Below are 15,385 nucleotides of genomic sequence, written 5' to 3'. Positions count from 1 at the left end.
GACTCTGATGGGTTAGGTTGGTTAGTTGGGTAGAAGGGTTTGGACATGGGAAAATGTTGGTTGATTGAGGTATTGATTGGAGAAGTTAAATAGATAAATTTTATTTTAAAAGTATATTATATAAAATAAGAACTCAACAAGTAATATAAATATAGGTTAAAAACCTTTGAAAGATCATGTATATAAACTCAATTTTTTTCTTTGTTACGCACAAAACTAAACAATCAAATGTTATACTAGTTCTTCCAATCCAATGCTCCGTTGGTCAAGGCATAAATTTTAATGTGGAATGACTTTATATTGTTTTTGTGGGGGTATTCTTGGATTTAATTAGGAGTGTTTACAAAAAGATGTCATAATGTGAAGTTTTAATAAGGTGGTTACAAAGACATAATTGTAATATAGAAAGTGGATTATACGAATATAGAAAGTGGGAACATTGGAATGGATTGAAGGGAATATATGTCATGCTAATATTATATCACTAACTTTTAATCGAGTTATTTTTTTTCATGATGAAAATGATTCTAACTACACACGTTGCTCTATTATATCGTCTCGAGTGTACTATTTGGTCCCTGCATTCCTTCACCATTTATCTCATACCTTATTTGCTAACCAAACAAGAGATTTGGCATGCTATTGTTCCTCTCTCATTTCGCAACCCAACAAGGTCTTGATGATCAAGACATTTTGTTGTTCTCTACTGCTTCTCCATATAGACATGACGTTAGGTTACTAACTGACTGAAATCTAAAAAGGCAGTATATCAAACATTAGATGCACCATAAGAGTTTTACAACTAAAATAAGTAATGCAAAACACTATAATTACAACTTATTTTAGTATCCGTGCAACGCACGGGCAAAAAAACTAGTAGTTATCTAAAACAAAAGCAATGTCTGTATGAAATGCACGACGATGATGTCAGACAATTGCTGTTTTGGGGTTGTCACACACTTTCGAGTCTTTGTTGGGTTTCGAACATCACAAACTCTCACTTTAGACGGAAGCTATTCGTCTAAAGGTGTAGACGGATAGTGTCCCTCTCACAAGATGAGAGTGGATAGTGCAAGTGGGTGGAAAATAGATACCCCCACTTGCATTTTGTGAGAGGGCAACTATCCGTCTACAGTTTTAGACGGATAGTGTTCGTCTACAATGAGACGGATTGTTCGAACATATAATATTCCGGCAAAGTGCTCTTAAATCACACACACACACACACACACACACACACACACACACACACACACACACACACACACACACACACACACACACACACACACACACACACACACACACACACACACACACACACACACACATATATATATATATATAGAGAGAGAGGCAAGATCCGGTGAGTCCACTTATATTTTTGAGTCCCATGAGTCCACTTATGTATCACACACTATACACAAGAATATCACTTATTAATTTTTGAACCAAACAATAACAAGGACTACAAATTTTGCAATCAATCAAATTCTCCAGAATTTTCTAGGGTTTTTCATCTCAATTGAAAAACCCATGAGCTCACTTTGTTGGGAAATGTGTCCTCAACAATAGTGCGATCACATGATTTAAATATCATAATTAAATCTCAAATTAAGAATACGTGAGGGATGATTCTTTATACAGTCGACTGACCGTCATTAATCGGTAATGATTGGCTAACTAGAGTTTGACATTATCGTCGTGTGACGGTGGTGGTGGATTGATCCCTTTAGGTCACACCTATAGGATGAGGCCCAAATAGATATTTAATTAATTGTATGCGATACGAATTAATTAATTCCTTAATTATGGGAGTGCAATTTTGCGTCTTATTTTAATGTGATTAAATAAAGATTAAATTTAGTAATTAAGTGTTATATTACTAAATTAGTTGAGGTATTAATATAAGTTTTGAGGTAGAGGTAATTAGTTATTTAAAGTTACAAGAAGTTGTAATTTTAACTAACTAGCAATTATGGGACCCATTATATGATGATATAATGGTAGTATACTACTCAAAAAGTGGAGTGTATATTATATTATTAATTGGAATATTTAAGTGTTAAATGATTACATTAATAATTAAAAATGTAAGATAGTTGAACATATGACTTATAAGCATTTGTGGGACAAATGACAAAAGGCAAAAATGGACCATAAAGGGTCCATTATTTCGGCCAAATGAGAGCAAAAGATGCTCTTGTTTTGTCTTGTTCATTTTGTTATAACAATGTGTGATGGTGACTTATCCATGACATATCTTACAAAGCTTAAATCCTACACTCTACCTACACAAACTATAGACTAAAAACAAAAGGCAAAAGATTCCTTCTTTGCCTTATGCCAACCGATTTTGGCATTACAAAAGGAGGAATTTTGGTTGCTCATTTTGTTACTTCTTGTCTTGCTAGTGAATGCTTATATCTCTCTAGCTTTCTCACATGCAAAATTCATAAAAGCTCTCAATAAATACTAATACACTAAATCTATTACTAGAAGTAGTAATATAAGAATATTAGTATTATTAAGGTAATATTTCTACTACATATCTAGTTAATATTAGTAGAGATTTTTGGGATTCATCTTGGGTGCAATTTATTGGAGTGGCTTCTATACTTGGAGTCTTGGAATATCATCCATCATATTAAGCTCAAGAATAAGTGAAGGAAGGTGACCTTACTTGTGCCCAATAATTTCGAACCATTTAACAATGTAAGGAACATTGTTTTTCTTATAAATCTCTCATTTTGTTATGCATGCACTAGATCTAAAGAACAAATAATTAACAAGTTAATTAGTTCACTATTAGAGGAGTATAATAATAGGTATATGAACCTAACAAGTGGTATCAGAGCATAAGGATGTTGCATGCATAATCGGTTATTGTTTTTCCGAGTTAAAAGGTTAACATATAAAACTTAAAAATTTGTGATTTGTAAGTATAAACCACGAAATCACCATGCATGTTATATATTATGGTCCTAAAATGTTTTTAGGTCATTTTTATGATTCATGGAAATTTATTGCTCATTTTAAGGATTTTTGGTCATTTTATTACATTTTTATGACTAAAATGGGAATTAAAATGCTAAAAATAGTTAAATTTCGTTTCTGACCTTGGAAAATTTATATGACCTCACATCAATATTTTACAAGTTGTGTGTAAAAGGACGAGTTAATTTGATTAATTTTGCATGATTTATGATTTTTATGAGATAAAGATGGATTAAAAGAGGTAAAATGGTTAAAAATAGTTAAATTTTGAATTAAGCCATGATCTTTTAATATGATGTCACATGCAAGATTTAAAGAGAGTATGTAAATTTCTAGATTTAAATATCTTCTTTAGCATGATTTATGGAATTTTGAGTACAAATGGTATAAATAGTGACTATTTTAGCAAAAATTAGCTAAAACGTATTGCATGGCTTGAGAAAATTATTTTAAGTTGAATTAATATCCCACTAATCAGATCTAAAGTTATAAAAATTATTGGAGTAATTTTCGAATACTTTATGTATTTTATGAGATAAAACCGATAAAATGCAACTATATTTTCTCAAAATTAATTCGAAAATTTTAACCATGATTTTTGACATTATGAGTATCATGGATTTATTCCAGAATGTTCAAAAATTTAAAATTCAAATTTTGAAACTTTTATAATTTAATTTGGATTTATTTCATATAAATAATGATTTTAAGGTAAAAAATGAGCATAAAATTAAATCAAGTTGAATTATTGTCAAAAATTTAGTGATGACTAAGTTTTGAGTCCTAAAATGTGTTAGGATAATTAACTTGAGCTTAGATGTGATTTAAGTGTTAATTAGTGATTTTAAAAGGTTATTATCACGCATTTCCATAAAACCGGGTTATATGTACGACATAAGTTAAATAGGGCGATTTGGCACATTATTTAGCATGATAGGTACATATTATAATGCTGCATATTTCAATTGTTGAATGTATTTTATTTATATAATTTTGAATTATGTAATTTTATCTTAGTATGGCCTTAGTTTAATCAATATTACCCGTAATGAAAGGGAATATTGATTCGGTTGTAATTTAATGTGATCTCGAATCACTTTTATTTTTATTTACATTAGTTTTTCCATTTTACAAATGTATAATAGGAATAGCTTTGTATTTTTATTATTATTTGTAATTATGGAGCATCTTCAAAGACGGTGCTATTCGGAAAGGTGATCCGACAAAGACGGTGTCTTGGGAAGCGTGCCATTTGAAGAATCAAGGGACCAAAGGAGTTGGTTTCCGAATATGTAATAGATTATTTGATTTTCTATTTTAGGAAGGCCATACTAGGAATTTTATTTATTTATTGCTTTGCATTTCTTTTAATATGTTACATGCATTGCCAAATCGCCATAACAACACATGCATATCATATCGAGTTATCGACCGTGTCAATTATAATTATCGTAGTTCACCGCTTTAGTTCACTTAAAATGTGATAGATAATAAATTGACAAGACCTATCACATATAATAATTGAGATAAAGCCTTACCAAATAGTAGAAACCCATGAAGTACCAATTTCATGAGGGAGTTAATCCGGCTTCACCGTAATACAAACCTTGTTACGTTGGCGAAGTGGGGTAGTAAAAAGTTATTACATCGAAATTTGGATTGAGCTCAACGGAAGTATTGTTGACCGTAGTCGCATGTGTTCCGGGCTAAATATGAGAATTAGAGTAATTTTTATCGACCGAGAGTTCTAAAAGTAGAATCGATTAAAAGGTTAATCTATCGAGTTATATTAATAAGGGATGAATCGGCTCACCGTGCCCGAGTTAATATGAATTTGGATCTCAGAATCATTTATGTAGTTGGGTGGAGGTCACTATATAAGTGCAATGCTTGTAGTTAAATTTACGAGTATTATTAAAACGATAGATGTAAATTAATTCCTTCATTTCCTATTTTGTAGTCAAATTTGTTTTATCAATCGCAATAGCAACTCCAATCACGTCCGCATCCACTAGTTCCGCCACGCTTACCAATGTGTCATGGCTCCGATCCTTCATGGATCGATGTAAGTTAGAAAAGAATGGGTCTAATTTCGCCGATTGGGACGCGCAACTTCGCTTGGCCGCGCAAGGTGATGACAAGCTTCGTTACCTTACCGAGGCACCACCCAATGAAATTACTACTAGGTCCACCCCCGCCGCTAGGCAAACCTATGAGGTTTACCAAAGAGAGTCGGCGGCGATCAAAAATGTGTTGATCTTTGCTATGGAGGCCGAACTCCAACGAAGTGCTATAAAGATTAGCACCGCTCATGAGATCTACATGAAGCTTGTGAACATGTTTTCACGAGCTCCTAGGGTCATTCAATATGAGGCGGCTTCCGCATTCTTTGATCTTAACATCAAAGAGGGCCAAAAGGTGAGCCCACATGTGCTCAAGTTGATGGAGCATGTTGAGACCTTGAAAATTCATAAGCTGGAAATTCCCAATGAACTCGTAATTGATCGAATTCTTCATTCCCTCAGCAAAATCAAAGCATATGTTCAATTCAGGGTGAATTTTAATATGCAAGATAAGAAAGTTTCTCTTGATGAGTTGCACAAAATGCTTGTGCAAGTTTTAAAGGGACATGGGGCTAAGTGTTAGCACCACCAAAGATGTGCTCAATGTCAATCATAAGAGCAAAGGAACTTTCAAGAAAAGTGGGAAAAAGGGAAAGAAGTGAACTCCCAACAGGAACATATCTAAGACTTATGAAGCAAGCACCTCCAAGCCCAAGTACAGTGCCCCCTCCGGGGACAAGTGCCACTATTGTTGTGGTGTTGGGCATTGGAAGAGAAATTGTTCCAAGTATCTTGGCGACATCAAAGCTGGAAAGGTTATTCCAGTAGGTATATAACTATCCCTATCTTTTATGTTTCAATCTCAATTAGTATGTGATACAAGTTGTGATGATTACCCTTTTTATTGTAAATAGGGCCCCCTCCTAGCAAGGACAAAGGCAAGGAGAAGCAAGTCTAGAGGATCACGAGGAAAGCTAGAGTAGCCGACCATGGTGATGGATCAATGGAAGCTTGGCTTTTAATTTGCTTTGTCTTTAATTTTATGATGAATTTCATGTTTTTAGAACTATTTTGATTTCCTTGTGTGACTTGGAAATTGGTTTGTATCCTTTAAACACGGGTTGTATTTTGGATATTGGTGATTTGGTTTTCAACCCAAATCACTTGTTTTATTATGTTGTTTGTTCTAAAATCATCATCATTGATTACTTGCGTATAGAAACATTAGATAAACAACTCAAATTGATCAAGTAGACGATTATGATGATGGGATCATTATATGTCCATAAGCTATGAATCTGATTCTCCTTATGTCTTTGTTACTTAAAGTAACAACTTATTTATATAAGATCAAATCTAAAGTTGTAATGAGTTGTTGAACTCATCAAGTAGGGAATTCACGATACCAAATGGACATATTATTCTAATTGGATGGTCAACCATGAGATACCTAGAATAGAGAGTCTATTAAACAGATGACATGGATAAGACTCGTATATTATCAAGCTGCCATGTTAGGATGGCATTTTGAAAGCTAAACTCCGTTAAATATATATGTTTGTGCCTCACAAAGCTATCTCTCAAGAAATTAGATGTATTTCTGAGAGATAGAGTGGGAGTAGAATGTATCGTCACAAACATCTCTTATAGTTGAAATGTTACTTTGTGAAAGTAATAGAATTTATAGAGTGGGAGTTGGTATTGAACTATTATCTATGAAGATAGTATGAGAGCATAGTTCAGTGGGAGTTTATCGCACATGTCTTATTGTACAAAAATATTACTTTGTGAAAGTGATTATATCTTGACCTTGTTACATACGAGCCGAAGCATTACAATCCGAAAATTGTTACTCGAAAGTAGATTTACTTAAAGGAAAGTGTCTCCTTAAAAATGAATAGAGCTTTTGAGTACTTAAATGCATAAGATTTACATGAAGATGTTGATCAAGATAAATTGTGTTAGGAATTGCCGCATTTCATTTTAATGAAGAATGACAAATATAATTCGCTTTTCTAAAATGGGAATTTAGAGAAGGAAATGTTTAAAAACACAAAACCTTAGATGAAGATCTAAGAATCCTAACATATTATGCATAGCTATCTTAAGTGATCACAAGATGATCTTAAGCAAGCATTATAGGATTTTACTTTTCGTTCATGTGATTATAGTGAATGGTTTCATTCACGTGATTGAAGAATCATGATATACATGAAGTTAAGTGGGAGCTAAAATTATATTTCCATGTCTTATACATTGAAGACATATTACTTATTGAGTATTATGTACCAATGCTCTCTTCTGGCAAGAGTAATTGGAAGACTTGGAAAGGGATGCAAAGTATTCTAGATTGTGAATCTATGTGAGAGTAAATTGGCATAGAGCTGAGAGTCTTATGAAGATAAGTTCTTTCGTATCTGTTTAACATCAACAAAGTTGAATGGCTTATTCATGATGATGAAAGTGGAATTACTATGATGGAATCATAGTCGTTCACTGAACCCATTAAGTTGTTGATTACATGAAATCGATTGCTAATGTTTCCGCCATTAGAACGATTATGTATGCCAACAGACGCACGTGCTGTGATGTACCATATGCTAGGTGCATGATGAGTCAATAATAAGTTAATTCATAAGATGAGCTTGTGAAAGCCTTAAAGTACAATTGATGACTTGTACACATGTTTGGATGATAAACTAAGTTAGGTGTTGAAGGGTTGCACAAACTTTAGTTTCCAAGCTTAATAGGATTTGATGAAATCCTAAGCTAGTGTTATTGACTAAGGAGTAAGAAACTAAGAAAAGTGTTTTAGTTTCACGCATTGAAAATTCTACAAAAGGATTCTAAGTAAATAGTGATTAAATAGTCAACGTAGGGATTAAGGATGAATCCCTCTACAAATGACTTTATCACAAGTTATGCGATAACAGTGGGAGCTTCTTTCAAGTTAAAGAGCTCAGGTCTAGTATGATGTCTAGACATACACTTGGATAAAATTCATGTCATTAGAGATGACATTGAATGTAAGGAACTAGCAATTTACAAAGTTGGAATATATGGATATCGGGTATATCCACTTGCCAAGCTTGTATTGCATTTTAACTAGTGTTAATAATACACTAAAGATTATAGAATATGAAGTAGTAATAGTGTATTGACTATTCATATGTGATAATCACATTTATCGTTTGAGTTTTATTGAACTCACCTGCTACCTTGTCGTATCCGAATGGGTTGTAGAGACAAATTGAACACCATTAAAGTGAACTGGATTGACATGGTATTCGCCCCTAGTTACTTATATGAGGTGACGTCTCCAAGTGACTAGAGTGTGATGCGATTGATGGCAAGTTCAAGTGCCATAGAGTCATATGGGATGACTAGTCGATCACATAGGCAGACTGTATGGGACAATCGTCGGGCGATGACCGCTTATAGAGTTCTGGTAATTCATAAAGCCTGGTCGTGGCAAGAGCTACTATAGTATTCTTATGAGTCAATTCTTTTGACTAGAGACTATTCGCCCAAGTTGGCACAACTTCTGATTAGCTTTGATTTATACTCTACGATTTCTTAAATGAGGTCAAACTGGGTATATTTTGGGTTATGATGGACTGTGGCTGAACGAAGGGAATAGGGCGATAGGAATTGTCCACCCCTTGTCAGGGTTGTTTGAAATCTCAAGGCCACTCGAGGAGTAGTTAACTGGAAATGCGTGGCCACGCTCGGAAAGTATCTTTGATAGATAATTCCGGTCAGACAGTTAATCTCCAGATCAAGAAAACCACTCAAGATATGATCAAATGTAAGTACGACCTGCAAGACACCTTGCATTGAGTGGGAGATTGTAATAGGACAAGAGAATTGGTGACGCACACTTGTCGAGGACAAGTGGGAGATTGTTGGGAAATGTGTCCTTAACAATAGTGCGATCACATGATTTAAATATCACAATTAAATCTCAAATTAAGAATACGTGAGGGATGATTCTTTATACAGTCGACTGACCGTCATTAATCGGTTATGATTGGCTAACTAGAGTTTAACATTACTGTCGTGTGACGGTGGTGGTCAGTTGATCCCTTTAGGTCACACCTATAGGATGAGGCCCAAATAGATATTTAATTAATTGTATGCGATACGAATTAATTAATTCCTTAATTATGGGAGTGCAATTTTGCGTCTTATTTTAATGTGATTAAATAAAGATTAAATTTAGTAATTAAGTGTTATATTACTAAATTAGTTGAGGTATTAATATAAGTTTTGAGGTAGAGGTAATTAGTTATTTAAAGTTACAAGAAGTTGTAATTTTAACTAACTAGCAATTATGGGACCCATTATATGATGATATAATGGTAGTATACTACTCAAAAAGTGGAGTGTATGTTATATTATTAATTGGAATATTTAAGTGTTAAATGATTACATTAATAATTAAAAATGTAAGATAGTTGAACATATGACTTATAAGCATTTGTGGGACAAATGACAAAAGGCAAAAATGGACCATAAAGGGTCCATTATTTCGGCCAAATGAGAGCAAAAGATGCTCTTGTTTTGTCTTGTTCATTTTGTTATAACAATGTGTGATAGTGACTTATCCATGACATATCTTACAAAGCTTAAATCCTACACTCTACCTACACAAACTATAGACTAAAAACAAAAGGCAAAAGATTCCTCCTTTGCCTTATGCCAACCGGTTTTGGCATTACAAAAGGAGGAATTTTGGTTGCTCATTTTGTTACTTCTTATCTTGCTAGTGAATGCTTATATCTCTCTAGCTTTCTCACATGCAAAATTCATAAAAGCTCTCAATAAATACTAATACACTAAATCTATTACTAGAAGTAGTAATATAAGAATATTAGTATTATTAAGGTAATATTTCTACTACATATCTAGTTAATATTAGTAGAGATTTTTGGGATTCATCTTGGGTGCAATTTATTGGAGTGGCTTCTATACTTGGAGTCTTTGAATATCATCCATCATATTAAGCTCAAGAACAAGTGAAGGAAGGTGACCTTACTTGTGCCCAATAATTTCGAACCATTTAACAATGTAAGGAACATTGTTTTTCTTATAAATCTCTCATTTTGTTATGCATGCACTAGATCTAAAGAACAAATAATTAACAAGTTAATTAGTTCACTATTAGAGGAGTCTAATAATAGGTATATGAACCTAACACACTTATCACTGCATAATCTTCAGACGATATCTCAACCTCCTTACCCATCTCTTCCATCACCGAATTAATTGCATCACTTTCAAGATAATACAAGTGAGGATGCTTGAGTCACCAAATTAATTGAAATCCTATCCTAAGTGAGGATGCTTGAGTCTGGACACATGTTTTCTTTGTACCTTTTTTCCAATTATATAACCAAGAACCTCTTATTGGAAGGTGCTCAGAACTCACACATGAACAAGAAAACTATGATTTTTAAAGGACGCAGACCAATATGAAACCATTTTTTATTGAGCTCCCCATTATAAAATCTACAGGCTATAGCCAAGAAGTTGGCAGAGCTAAGTGGAAAAGGAGTGACGACAATCATAGGAGGAGGGGACTCTGTGGCAGCTGTGGAGAAGGTTGGTCTTGCAGATAAGATGAGCCACATCTCTACAGGAGGTGGTGCTAGCTTAGAGCTTCTGGAGGGCAAACCCCTACCTGGTGTTCTTGTACTTGATGATGCTTGATTTTTCCTTTCTGCTTGTTTTGTTAGCCTGCTTGACGGTGGCGGCTTATTGATAATTAATTGACAGGCCTGGAATAAGTTAGAACTCCTGTTTATTGACAATTAAGTCATCCTCACTTAGACTCAAGCATCCTCACTTGGTTATGGATAATTGGTGGGTTATGATAGTGTGCAGGTAACTTAAGGCTTTCAAGATCTGTCTAGCCCAATTCTTGATCGGCTTCGGTCTGATGACTATGTTTCTTGCTTGTACGCATGCATATACATGTCAGTAAAAGGACTAGATAGATCTTGAAAGCCGAATGAAGATGGTGAAAGGCGGAATGAAAGGCGGAGTTAGGTTCAGTGGTGGGATATTGTATACTATAATCCGTGATATTGTTTAGTACAACCAGTGGTATTGTTTATACTGAACAATACCAAACACAATAATATCAAATACTACACTAAACAATATCACACCTTATACACAAGAATATCAAACACTACACGAAACAATATCACAGCTTATACTGGACAATATCACGGAAAATATACAACGAAAACAGTAAAAAGAAGGCTTAAAACTATTGTCAGTGACACTACCCGTCGACGGCAACCACCCACGGCCCACCACCACCCCTTCACCTCCCCAACAACCACCACCCACGACCCACCACCACACGTTTACCTCCACAGCAACCACCACCACGGCGCACAAGTCCGTCTCACGACCATCGCTACCACCCCTCACTAACATACACAATCAACTATCCTTCTTCCATTAACCTCCATCTAAGAACAACGTTGATGTCGTTAAATTAGGGGTCTCATCGCCGGCGATGAAGGAAATAGACAAAGATAAAGAAGAGAACAATAAAGGAAAAAATATAAAAGAAGTAATATGTGATAACTCCGACGAACACGCCGCCAAAATCGACTCACAGGCGGGAAAGTGCGCGAGGATGATGGTGTTTGTCGGAGCTCCGGTGCTGGCACTGATTGGTGTAAGAAAAAGTATGAAAAAAGAAGTTAATAACAGAGGGCGAATCTGGTTCAGTAAGAGCGATATTGTTTAATATGACGCGTGATATTGTTTAGTATAACATGTGATATTGTTTCGCTGGATTCACGGACTCAAAAAGATGTGATATTGTTTAATATATTCTATATATATATATATAGAATTAGGATCACATGAGTCCTACCTAATTATTTGAGTCCATGAGTCCATCTACAATATCACACATGAGTCATAACAATACCTATTTATATCAAGCTATTAGTAAGGTTATTTTCGTCATTTCCTAAACTTGTTATATAAACCCTATTATCAGCTCAAACCTCACCATTTGAATTCATTCACTTTCTCTCTCTTCTCTCTCTCTTCCGCGATCACGCTGTTCATTCTTACGCCGTCAATTTTCGCGCGTTGTCGTCTTCTTCGCTCTCGTTGTCATCTTCACCTTTGTTCATCATCATCCGTCATCGATTTTCAGCGATTTTCTTCATCATTCGTCTCAGCGGCTCATCCTCATTGACTTTTTCATCATCTGTCATCTTCATCTCTTTTTTCCTCAATTTTAACATATTCAATGTCAGGTATTTCATCGTTTTTGCTTCTTTTATTTTATGTTTTAATTTTTTCATTTTGTTTTCCTGTTTATTGCATGATGTTTTATTGTTATTGTATCTTCGACTGATTTGTGTAATTACTGGTTTTTTTGTTATAATTGATGTTATAATTCATAACCATCAATCACGGATTCATCAATTCGTGCTAATTTATGTATTAAAATCATGTACTGATTACCTACTTTCTTCAACATGTAGTTTTTGCTATTTGATGTGTTAAAATTTATTCTCTGTTTTCTTCATCTTCTAGTTCTGTGCTAATTGACGTATAAAAATGATGTACTAATTGTCTGTTTTCTTTATCATCAAGTTTATTTTGCATTCACTGCTTGTGTTTACTTCAAGTTTTGATCGTTATTTAACAGTTTCCTTTGTATCACTTTGTATTCAGTAGAGTATCATAATTAATTCTGAATAGTATCACATTTTATAGATTTTGTTTGCCTGATTACTGCTCATTAGAATCAGTTTCCCTTTTACAATATCACATTGAGTCCTTTACAGTATCATAGGCTGCAGTACATGACTGGTAATTACTTTCTGTACATTAGTATCACATGTTATGCTTCAGAATATCACATTGAGTCCTTTACAGTATCATAGGCTGCAGTACATGACTGGTAATTACTTTCTGTGCATTAGTATCACATGTTATGCTTCAGAATATCACATTGAGTCCTTTACAGTATCATAGGCTGCAGTACATGACTGGTAATTAATTTATGTGCATTTGTATCACATGTTATGCTTCAGAATATCACATGTATTCCTTCACAGTATCATAGGCTGCAATACGGTTGCGTATTTATTTTATATTCATCAGTATCACATTTTATGTTACATAATATCACATGCATTCCTTCACAATATCATAGTTTTGTTATAATCTAGTTATATTTGTTATAATTTGTTTATTCAACTTCTCTTGCTGTAGAAAATACTTTTGTTGTCCCTGTGGTACCTGTTCCTACTCCACAATGCATAGACGTTGATGAGGTGTATGCTGGGAATCGTCTTTCTTTGATGGTGACCCCTAGAGGTTCTGAGGAGTGGGTCAGAAATATTGCAACTGAATTTACACCTACAATAGGACAAACTTTTGCTACGTTAGATGAGGGTATACAGTTTTATGAGACTTATGCAATAGCATGTGGTTTTGAACCAAGGAAATCTTCAACGAAAAGGTTTCGTAGTAGTGGAGATATTAGGACAAAATTGATTGTGTGTCACCGGGAAGGATTTAGGGATTCTAAGCCGACAATATTACCCATTACTGGTGAGGAGGAGGAGCCAATGGTCAAGGCCTATAATCCGAAGAAGACTAAGATTACTAGGATTGGTTGTAAAGCTAGGATTTTCTTTAAATTTGTTATTAAAGAAATTGACCAAGTTCAAGTGCCACTCTTTGTTGTTGATCAGTTTCATGCTGCTCATAACCACCGTCTTTCTCCACTCAAGTATAGATAATTTCAGAAAAAATGTAGAAACCTTGCTTTTCAACATAAACAAACCATCGTTGATAATTGCAAGGTCAATATTGGGCCAACCTCTACTTTCAGGTCCGTCAAGGAATATGTTGACGGCTATGAAAATATTGAAGCTTCTTTGACTGACTTTAAGAATTTTGGAAGGGAAATCAAGTGTTTTATAGGTCTTAAGGATGCTCAAATGTTTGTAGACCAGTTGGAAACCCTTCATGAAACCCAGGAAGGTTTTTATTATGCCTATGATATTGATTAGAATAAGTGTTTGTTTCGTGTATTTTGGGCTGATGCAGCAGCACGTCGTAATTACGCTCTACACGGTGAGGTGGTGACTTTTGACCCAACCTATTCAACTAATAAGTACGACATGATCTTTGCTCCCTTTACTGGTGTTGATCATCACAAGAAGTCCGTCACTTTTGGCGCTTCGCTTATGTCTAGGGAGAATGACCAGAATTTTAAATGGATTTTCACAAAATTCTTAGATTGTATGGGTGGGAAGGAACCCCATTGCTTTTTTACCGATCAATGTCCTGCTATGAAAATTGCAGTCCCTACTACTTTTATGACTGCTGCCCACCGCTATTTCATGTTGCATATTATGAAGAAATTACCTGAAAAGTTAGGCACGACAGTGACCAAAGAGACTGACTTTGTCACTCGTTTGAATTCTGTTGTTTGGGATTCAGACTTAGAGCCTCCTGACTTCGAAGAGAGGTGGTGTTTGTTGATCAGTGAGTTTCACTTGGAAGATAATGCATGGTTGCAATATCTGTTTTCCAAGCCGCAACGTTGGATTCTGGTGTATTATCATGATATTCCTCTTGGTTGTCTTTTAAGAACAACGCAACGCTCTGAGAGCGAAAATAGCTTCTTTAAGCGGTTTGAGAATCCTCATGGCACACTTGTTGAGTTTTGGATGCGCTTTCAAAGTGCTATGGATCAGCAACGGTACACCCAAAAATCTCTTGACAGAGATAGTGATCACTCCCTACCTCAAACCAAAACCCTTCTTAGCCTTGAGGTTCATGCATCGACTGTTTATACGCACACTCTCTTTTATGAATTCCAACAGCAGTGCGTTGATGCTCTAAACTCATGTAGTGCTGGTGATTCTTCAAGGGAGGGCAGTACAAGGTTCCTAGAAGTTGAAGATTCTATCTTCAATAAGACTTACACTGTCGCATTTAATCCTTCAACGTTTGATGCAACATGTTCATGCAAGCTGTTTGAGAGGAAGGGATACATATGTAAACACATAATCTGGATTTTATCAGGTAAAGGGATAAAAAAGATAGCTGATAAGTATCTTCTCAGTAGGTGGACAAAGAACACTAAAAAAATGCCCTTGTATGATGTTCACGGTCAATTATTGGATGATTTTAATTCATCGGATGTCACTAAGCTTCAGATTTCGACTGTCTGGTCTGAATTCTACTCAACTTTAACACTGCTCAAATCTCTGCCTGAAAATCACATAAATGAACTGACTTCATTACTGAAGACATTTAAATAA

The 15,385-nt window shown here is 34.9% G+C and overlaps 1 protein-coding gene across 1 annotated transcript in view; it reads left to right on the top strand.

The window, feature by feature from the left end:
- The window catches only part of LOC141628369 (protein FAR1-RELATED SEQUENCE 5-like), a 22,479-nt gene extending 7,094 nt beyond the window's left edge, over nt 1-15,385 (top strand). The window contains exons 3-8 of the mRNA XM_074441526.1: nt 10,578-10,754; nt 12,848-12,914; nt 13,028-13,096; nt 13,320-13,842; nt 13,945-14,096; nt 14,163-15,385. Of these exons, the coding sequence (XP_074297627.1) occupies nt 10,578-10,754; nt 12,848-12,914; nt 13,028-13,096; nt 13,320-13,842; nt 13,945-14,096; nt 14,163-15,385 (2,211 nt within the window). The remainder of the gene's footprint in view (nt 1-10,577; nt 10,755-12,847; nt 12,915-13,027; nt 13,097-13,319; nt 13,843-13,944; nt 14,097-14,162) is intronic.

Source organism: Silene latifolia, chromosome Y (assembly GCF_048544455.1).
Source record: "Silene latifolia isolate original U9 population chromosome Y, ASM4854445v1, whole genome shotgun sequence".
NCBI classification, from domain to species: Eukaryota; Viridiplantae; Streptophyta; class Magnoliopsida; order Caryophyllales; family Caryophyllaceae; genus Silene; species Silene latifolia.
This window is presented reverse-complemented; position numbering and strand designations above follow the sequence as displayed.